Consider the following 10,120-nt stretch of genomic DNA (forward strand, 5'->3'; position numbering starts at 1 on the left):
GCTTTTAGTAAAATTTTAACTCTCAATAGTACCAACTAAATTCGATTCTCTACATAAAATTGCATTAAATGTTCAAGACTGAAACATTTTTTATATTAGGTACCTACCCAAATTTTTTAAAGCAAATGTACAGATGACATAGGTATAATAAATTTAAAATTAAAATACATATTCATCACTCTGAACAGTATAGTATAAATGAAAACCTTCAGTCTTGTTATGAAACATTTTCTATTTAAAATAAGGCAAAGTTTAAATTTATGATATAGGTAGAACAATGATAGTAAGTTGATAGTTATGACAAAATAATATTTAACAGGTATTAACTAATAATTAATAACTCATCAAAAATATCGTCGTAATAATAATAAATATTATATAGCTAGGTACTGAAATAATCAATCTTAGGACAAGATGATAGTGATTTAATAAACTATTTTTGTAAATTATAGGTAATAACAATAAGTAATAACTAATAAAAGAATACAATTGCAAAAAAGTATCGGACTGTTAGTATTTTATTAACAAAATGAATTATTTCAGTATTGTATAGTTCTTACATTACTGTAAATAGTATACTGCACTTTTTTCAATAGAAATAAATAAAAACAATTTTAACAGTGTGATTGAAGTGATTATAATTTTTATAACTGACATTTGTTTTGGGACGGCGATAATAGGTAGATATACTAAATAGTAGAGGCAATTAGGTTAGAAATTTGCACAAAAGTCCAAAATGTTTTATAAAAAAAAATTAAAAATTAAATAATAAATGTTTATACCACATCGTCATACATAGATAAGTACTTAACTTAAGTTATGATAGAGATTTTAGTTAAGTTTCTCCTATATATAGCAAACTATTAGCCCCCCCCCCCCAACGCAAAACTATGTCAGACGCTAGTAACATCCGTAAACACGCGCGCCCAGTCAGGGAAATTGAAAACACCAACTATTGGTCGTTCGAATTAAATATTAATGCAATGAGCAAACGTAGTCAATATATATATTCCTTGAAAATATTGCAATACTAAAATCTGTCGTATCCATCGATGAGTGTGACGTGTCGCTATAGAACACAAAAGAATTTTCTCGCAACAACGGGCACCTAGCGACCGCCGATGGTTGGGATCTAAATTCATTATTTTTACGACCGTTGTAACGTCAACACACGCATTCTAAACATTAATAATTTCGTTATATATTTTTTTTCGTACTAATTGTTACGTTTTGATTTCCATTATACATTTTCTTTTCGTATCTATTTTATTACAAAATCAAACAAAATGGTGAGTAATTTTTTCATTCTACCATAATAATACGTTTTTATTCAAACCATATTATAATTGTTATTATAACTGTCACTAATTATTTTTATGAATTTTTGTTTCCTAGTTGTGAATTTGTTTTTATAATTACACTTCTATTCATTTCATCTAATTACTAATTTAAATATAACATTCATAATGTATTAAATAAATAAATGTACTCATTATAACAAATAACACAATAAATTGAATATAACACGTTTAATATTAAGTACAATAAAAAATGCTTTCACTCATAATATTTATTAATTAATTATTTACATTTCTGGAGAAACAAAATCTGCTTGACTTCATTTTATGTTTATAATTTTATATATTTAACTAATACAGCCCCTTTTATACTACTACTATTAATATTTTTACCGATTGAATAAATAAATAAAAAGCTTAATAACTATGTTTTTAATTATCTATTTATTAATATACATTTTTGTAAAAGACAATTATATAATTTTTATTTTTATTGTTAGATAGCATGTATTTTAATTCATTCAATTTTATTTTTTTTTTCTCGATAATATGTTAATCACAATAATTAATAGTTTTCCATCTGAAACAAATTAAGGTATGATCGAATTTGGAAATTTATTTTTTAAATATAGTTGGTTTTACACTGTTACATATTGTACAATCAGTTTAAATAATTTTAATTTTCTCTTAAATTTATTTTATGAGCATGGTCAACTAATACAAATAATTATTCAAACATATCAAATATTTTTTTTTCTCCTTATAATTTAAATTATTTTACTATAAAGTAGAATAAAAATATAAATCAATAGTTTCACTCAAAATCTGAATTTATATCAGTTAATATTTGTTTCGCAATAATAAATAATGCTCGTGTTTAAAATTATAAAGTTTCTCACAATATTCAATTTAAGTTATAACCAGGTCATTAATTAATGTCATTGTTTAAGCATTAAACAATTTTATCATTAAGATACATTTATAAATAGTTTATACTAAAGAAAATTCCGTGCTTTATTTAAATTAAATAAATCGATCAAGTAAATCTTCAATTAGATTATTTTTAAATATCACGATTAATTATTTTACTTAAGATTTTAAATAATAAATATTATTTAGTGTATTATTTTTTACGCTTCACGGAAAAACAATTTGTATTGAAAATATCTTAAAAGGTCATAAGATATTTTCAAGATTAATTAACGTTGTTGTATTTTATTTCAATCAAATTAATTATTAGTATTTCTCAACACTTCAATATTTGTCAAAATGTATGTTAAATTTATGTTTATATCATTAGGATTCAACAATTTTACATTCAAGTCGTAGGTATTTAAAATGTCATATTCTCTCGATACAACGGCATGTGTTTTAAATTATTAAAAATATAAATTAACTCCGTATAACGCTATTGGCTGTTAATAATCAGTCTATAGTATGCTTTTAAAAACCGTTGTATATTTCCTTGACAACCGTATTTGTTTCGTATTAAGTGTTTTAATTAATCTCGCGAACGTTTCTGTATTATTCATTTAGTCGTTTCGTTGTTAAATTGAATTTATTATAAAGTTTATTTCAATAATGGTAAGTACAACACAATATCATCTTAATTTAATCAATTAATATGTACATAACATCGTAAAATGGTAAAACAGTTAGGTGTAATATATTATATATTTATATCGGTATTAACTGGTAGATGTACCATTTATTAAATGTAATAGGTAGACGGCGGCGCGACGACTGTAACGCAAAGCTGTCGGCTGCCTGGGTTTACGGAATCAGCTAAAATATTATTATTATTTATTACAATAATTACATCGCTTACTAATAATAATCAACGTAAAATTCGTTTTGTTTTCGCGACACTAATACTTTACCCGAGTACTATTGAAAACGAAACAAATCGCGTGGTATCATGAATGATAGGTGCTCATGAAAAATGTAATTTCATATTTTTTTTTTCAGCGTGAATGTATATCCGTACACGTAGGACAAGCTGGAGTTCAAATCGGCAACGCGTGCTGGGAATTGTACTGTCTGGAACATGGTATCCAACCGGACGGACAGATGCCGTCCGACAAGTCTGTGGGCAGCGGAGACGATAGCTTTAATACCTTTTTCAGCGAAACCGGCGCGGGAAAACACGTACCCCGGGCCGTGTTCATTGATCTCGAACCGACCGTCGTTGGTAAGTGCATATTTTTTCGCTAAAATTATTTCCGTTTACGATTTTTATTTAAAAAGAGGAGGGGGATACTTTCGCATTAGTGACTGGTTTTTATTTTTTTTTTTTTCACCTTTTAACTATTCTAAGCAAGTTAACGTTTGATAGTTTATAGCTCGTCGTTAGGTATAGTACGAATAGATAGGAATTATAATATTCTTACTATAACAACTAGATTATAAAATAATATATTATATAATTATAATTATCATTATTATTATATATTATATTGTGTTGTGTTTTTTTCGTATTATTTTTTAACTGTTAGCATTAAAATAATTAATATTAGTCGGAAACCGAAATTTGATAATAAATATTTACAACAATAAAATTAATCACGACAAATTTAATTAACGATAAGTTAATATTAGTTAACTAGGTAACTAACATAAATTCAATAAATGCAATGTGTCAAAAACAATTTATTTAGAGTTGTTATTTCGATTTTTCGAGTGGTGTATGATATTATTATACGTTTACACAGACGAAGTGAGAACCGGAACGTACAGGCAGCTATTCCACCCGGAGCAACTGATCACCGGTAAGGAAGACGCGGCCAACAACTATGCCCGCGGCCATTATACAATCGGCAAAGAGATCGTCGACCTAGTGCTGGACCGGATCAGGAAGTTGGCCGATCAGTGTACCGGGCTTCAAGGGTTTTTGATATTCCACTCGTTCGGCGGCGGCACCGGTTCCGGCTTCGCGTCATTGCTCATGGAACGGCTCAGCACCGATTACGGAAAGAAGAGCAAATTGGAATTTGCCATTTACCCCGCACCCCAAGTGAGCACTAACAAACTAATATAGACCTCGATAATATCGTATTATTATAGGTAGCACAAGTAAGTTTTGGTTAAAAAAAAATGTATTATTATTTTTTTCTCGCCGTTTTTAAACAAATATAATTATATATTTTTTCTCCGATGATACAACAATAAATCAACGAGTATAAATATAGTATTATTAGAGACGAATAATTTGTATTTATGAATCGAATATCGACCACATATTATATTTTTTTTATATCACAATATTATATTATAGGTATCGACGGCCGTTGTGGAACCGTACAACTCGGTACTGACCACGCACACTACGCTAGAACATTCTGACTGTGCGTTTATGGTGGACAATGAGGCAATCTACGACATATGCCGGCGGAACTTGGACATCGAGAGGCCCACGTACACGAATCTCAACCGGCTGATCGGGCAAATCGTGTCGTCTATCACGGCGTCGCTGAGATTCGACGGCGCGCTGAACGTCGACCTGACCGAGTTCCAGACAAACTTGGTACCGTACCCGCGCATACACTTCCCTCTGGCCACATACGCGCCGGTCATATCGGCCGAGAAGGCATACCACGAACAGCTGTCCGTGGCCGAGATAACCAACGCGTGCTTCGAACCGGCAAACCAGATGGTCAAGTGCGACCCCCGGCACGGCAAGTACATGGCGTGTTGCATGCTGTACCGCGGCGACGTGGTGCCCAAGGACGTGAATGCCGCGATCGCCACCATCAAGACCAAGCGGACCATCGTGTTCGTCGACTGGTGCCCAACTGGGTTCAAAGTGGGTATCAACTACCAGCCGCCTACCGTGGTGCCGGGCGGTGACCTGGCCAAGGTCCAGCGGGCCGTTTGCATGTTATCCAACACCACAGCAATCGCCGAGGCATGGGCCCGGCTCGACCATAAGTTCGATCTCATGTACGCGAAACGGGCGTTCGTCCACTGGTACGTTGGCGAGGGCATGGAGGAGGGAGAGTTTTCCGAGGCCAGGGAGGACCTGGCGGCGCTTGAGAAGGATTACGAGGAGGTGGGCATGGACTCCACCGAGGGCGACGGCGAGGCCGGCGAAGAGATATGAATTACCATTCCCGGTCATCGACACCATTCCGCAACCCGAACTACTGTCGTCGTTGTTGTTGTAATGATATAAATATATGTTCATATGCGTTGTCGTAGACATCAAAAACTAATCGCCCGTGTACATTATTTTTGTTAATAGATGTTATTTTCAGAGTTGAGATATTTTAATAATTTTGTTTTAAGCAAGTGTTTAAAACATCTAAATTAATCAAACATGGTTTTGTATAAACATTTTATAACAAATCTTGCAAACAATATAAAATTACATAAGAATAAATAAAATAATAGTTAATAATTAGTTGTACTCCAGCATAAATAAATAAATATATATATATAAATTAAATAATAATATCAACTTCATAGGTAACATAATATTTAAATATCACAATAGTACCTATTAATTATTTTTTATAACTATTTAAACATTTAAATAGAGAGACTAATTCAGTGCTATAACGACCTGGTGTGTAAGATGTGCTTGCACATCGGCCCCCAAATTGATGTGTTAAATTTAATGGTAAAGATGTGGCTGAGGAAAATTGAAGTAAGCTGAAGAATAAAAAAGCGGGTAAGTGGATGTCGCACTGCTGTACAGTAGGTTACAAGTGGGCTACTATAATGGATGGTATTAATTTGAATTCAATGATATATTATCGTTGTATACGAAAAACGATTCTGAGAGGAAACGGTTTGTCAGTCTAGAATATGTTGTACTATATTAGTAATAATATTGTTATTATTAAAAAAAAAAAAATGTTGATAACTGTAAAATAAATTCCAAGTTAATCAAATCTCTGATTCATTATAATGTACACAACTCACTCAGTCGTTCATAGAAGGTATATACAATTTATTATAAAGTATTAATATAAGTCATTAATGACATTAATTATTAAAATTAGAATATAAAGTTTACTCTAGAAATTTCAAGTACCAACGAATAATATTTTTAAATTACAACGATATAGCGAAAATTGTTATTCTTCTTGGTTATTTAATATGTAATTTCATCCAAATTGGAACTTAAAAGTTAAAATAACTATAAAAAAACTTTGTGTATATTTTTAGATTTTTTTGTTACAGAATTAACTACTTACGTGGAACCTTATTTTAAATTTTCAATCTTAAGCTATAAATATTAAACGCGTTATATATTTTTAACAGTTAAATAATTTGTAAATTTTCAATTAAATACATTTGGTTAAAATTTTATCTTTGAACAGTTATAAAAAAATAAATATGAATTTTAAATATTTTCCAAATGCTATCATATCAACTTAGGGGAAACTTGTATTAAATTTTCAAGTTTTTTGACGAAATGAATAAAATTTTATTGACATTTATAGAACCAAAAACTAAATAAAACGGAAAATTTCAAATGACTATAAATAACTTAAAATTGATGAAATATTTTGAAAATAAATAAATAAAAATATTGTGTAAATTTCAAGTTTCTACAGTTATTTGTATTTGAATAACAATAAAATAAGAATTTCGGTACAAGAGAAATTGAGTGAATATTCAAATGCTCATGAAAATTTAATTTGACTTTCCGGTAGAAATTTTTTTTTTGATAAAATTAGAGAAACTCATAAAGAATCTTGTATTGAATTTTCAAATCTTAGATTTAAAAAAAAATATTTTTATGAATTTTTAACTTAAAAAAATTGCAAATTTTCGTGATTTTTACGTAATTTGTCAAAATTTGAACTTTCTATACTTATTGAAAAAATGATGACAATGTATTTTTAATATTATTTAATTACCATTGTGACAATATATTAGAAGACTTGGATTAAATGTTGAAGTTTTTTTACCTTATAAATAAAATGTATTATCATTTTTTTTTTTAAATACTAAAAAGATTGGACATTTCAGATGTTTATAATTAACTTAAAAATATTTGAAATATTTCGTAAATTATATCAAGTATATGCAATGCCGTTTAACATTCAGTGAAAATTTCAAGTATCTACGGTAATTTGTTTTAGATTTATACTAATATCTAAAATCAATATCCTCGAAAATTTTGCGCAAAAATTCCCGTTTTTCTTTCATGTTTTATTTTTTTATTTTTAAAGGTGCTTTTGAAAAGTACTAAGAATTTCAAAATTTGATCACCCCAATGCACTAAATAGATTCACTTTGTGACCGAAAAAGCTAAGAAAAAAAAATACTAAATAAAAAACACGTCATTATCAAATGAATACATTTATCGTTCCGCTCAAAATCTAAAAAACAATTTAATTTTTGTGTTTTTTTAGCTATTTATATTAAATTCATTTTGTGTCATTAAAGACAATAATATTTCACACGGTAATATTAATGCGGGTGTTCTACTAACTGATATAACTGACCATTGTTTAATTGTAGTTACAATTCCTATACCTGTGAAAAATAAAAATATTATTAATACTATCGATGTTATAAACTATGATAAACTTAAAAAAATTTTGTATAATGAAAAATGGACTAAGATATACGAATCTAACTCGGTTGATTTATGTACTACAGATTTTCAAAATATAATTACGAATGCCATAAAAGAATCCTTAACAACTAAGAATATAAACTCTAAAAATAAAAGATTGAAGGAATGGATGTCCAAAGGTCTATTATGCTCAGTACGTCACAAACAATACATCTCAATGAAGTGCAAAAAAAACCCAAACAATGTCAATCTTGCGTCATACTATAAAAAATATAAAAATACATTTACAAAACTGTTGAGGCTTGCCAAAATTAAATTTTATGAAGAAAAATTTAGAAAAGTGTCGTATAATCCGAAATTAACATGGAAACTGATCAATGAGATTACGGGTAGCAATCGAACGACATAATATTTAATATAGATTATAATCCTAAAGAAGTGTCTAATATGTTTAGTAATTATTTTTCAAACGTTGGAAAAAATCTGGCGAAAAAATTCAAAAAAACTCAAAATCTGGTTTTAAATAAATCCAATGATAATATACTATGTTCTTTTGAAAAGATTTTTCTAGAAAAAATTGATGTATCAGAATTAAGAATAATTATTCAAAATTTTAAAGATGACACTGCTACTGGTTATGATAAGGTAACAGTTAAAATTCTTAAAAGTATTTCTGAATTAATTATTACTCCACTAGTCTATATTTTTAATTTGAGTATAGAAAATAGTAGTTTCCCGGATATGTTTAAAATTGCAGTTATTAAGCCTCTATTCAAGGGTGGCGATCGTAAAACCATAGGTAATTATAGACCTATATCAATGTTGACCAACTTCTCCAAAATATTTGAGAAAATAATTAAAGCAAGGCTGATCTCTTACCTTGAGAAAAATAACTTATTATCTAAAAACCAATACGGATTTCGACCAGGCCTAAGCACTGAAAATGCCTTATATAATGCCACTCAATTTTTATATGACTCTCTGGATAAAGGTTTAAAAACAATTGCTGTTTCCATTGACTTAGCAAAAGCCTTCGATACTATCCAACATGATATTCTATTAAAAATTCTACCAAATTTTGGAATAAATAATAAAAGTCTCCTCTGGTTTAAGAGCTACCTCTCTAATAGACAGCAAATTGTGAAATTAAATGATGTAATAAGCAACTCAGGTTATATAGAATATGGTGTCCCACAGGGTAGTGTTTTGGGTCCCATCTTGTTCATATTATACAAAAATTCAGTTTGTGATTTAAACATTGATGGCAAAATAGTAACCTACGCAGATGATACTTGTCTATTATTTTCGGATAAATGCTGGGATGGGGTTTACTCCAAAGCAACGAAAGGTCTACAATTAACATACAAATGCACAAGTGAACTGGGCTTAACTATGAATTCAGACAAAACTACGTACATGGAGCTATCAATAAATAAGACTACCTATGGCGAGTTTCCTCTAATAATTCACAATTGCCAAAATCAATTGATATGCAATATGCAAAATTGTAAGCAAATTAATCAAGTTTCAAAAATTCGCTATCTGGGTATTATCTTCGACAATAATTTGAGATGGAACTTCCATATCCATAATTTAGTAGGGAAACTGCGATACTCATTACACAAATTTATTTTACTAAAAGATATCTTACCTGCAGTAGAAACTTTACGTACCATTTATTTTGCGTTTTATCCGTCCATCTGTCAATATGGCCTTTTGGTGTGAGGAGGTGTAAAAGAAAATGTTGTTAAAATTCTTCAAACAAATCAAAATAATATACTAAGAATAATACTAAATAGAAAATCTTTAGTAGGTTCTACAAAAGTGAATTACATGAAATTAGGTGTTCTACCAATAAGATACCTATACAAGTAGTTTGCAATTTTATTTACAATTAAAAAATTAATGAATTTCAATAATAATAACAGACACTTAAGAGAACATATAGCTTATAATTTGCCAGTTAAATATACGAAAAAATCCTTTGGTCAATCTTTTGTTGACTATTTAGGTTCTACTTATTTTAATCAGATGCCGACACTATACAAAAAAAAATATTCATGAAGGTCGAGTTAATGAGAAAAAAGTCGTCTATAAATGGCTATTTGCAGAATTAATTACTCCTTAAATAAGAGTCCGCCATTTCAGTGATTCCAGTCATTATGATTTTATTTTATTTTATTTTAATCTGTTTCAATCATTTATTTATTGTATTAATATTCACCAAGAGTTTTTTAATAACGAATAATTTGAATCTTGCCACGTTTCTCTCTTATTCTTATATATTTTA

The 10,120-nt window shown here is 29.2% G+C and overlaps 1 protein-coding gene across 2 annotated transcripts; it reads left to right on the forward strand.

Annotated features, from left to right (window-relative positions):
- The first annotated feature begins 1,162 nt into the window (after positions 1-1,162).
- Positions 1,163-5,479, forward strand: LOC107167561 (tubulin alpha-1 chain-like). 2 transcript variants are annotated; one of them, XM_089215110.1, is made up of 4 exons: positions 1,163-1,289; positions 3,267-3,489; positions 4,010-4,311; positions 4,573-5,479. In XM_089215110.1, the coding sequence occupies exons 1-4, from the start codon at positions 1,287-1,289 to the stop codon at positions 5,395-5,397; spliced, it is 1,353 nt and encodes a 450-aa protein (XP_089071236.1). In that variant the 5' UTR covers positions 1,163-1,286; the 3' UTR covers positions 5,398-5,479. The 2 variants fall into 2 exon arrangements, with proteins under 2 accessions (XP_089071236.1, XP_015372163.2); XM_015516677.2 differs by lacking the exon at positions 1,163-1,289 and having other exon boundaries at positions 3,179-3,489.
- The last annotated feature ends 4,641 nt before the right edge of the window (positions 5,480-10,120 follow it).

Source organism: Diuraphis noxia, unplaced genomic scaffold, assembly GCF_037042655.1.
Source record: "Diuraphis noxia isolate RWA-SAM2 unplaced genomic scaffold, SU_Dnox_SAM2 contig0001, whole genome shotgun sequence".
NCBI lineage: Eukaryota > Metazoa > Arthropoda > Insecta > Hemiptera > Aphididae > Diuraphis > Diuraphis noxia.

Excerpts from the sequence above, each read along its gene's own strand:
- LOC107167561 (XM_015516677.2), top strand. The coding sequence starts at position 3,234 with ATGAAAAATGTAATTTCATATTTTTTTTTTCAGCGTGAATGTATATCC. Across the intron at positions 3,490-4,009 it reads TCTCGAACCGACCGTCGTTG|ACGAAGTGAGAACCGGAACG; the intron begins GTAAGTGCATAT and ends ACGTTTACACAG. Across the intron at positions 4,312-4,572 it reads CCATTTACCCCGCACCCCAA|GTATCGACGGCCGTTGTGGA; the intron begins GTGAGCACTAAC and ends ATTATATTATAG.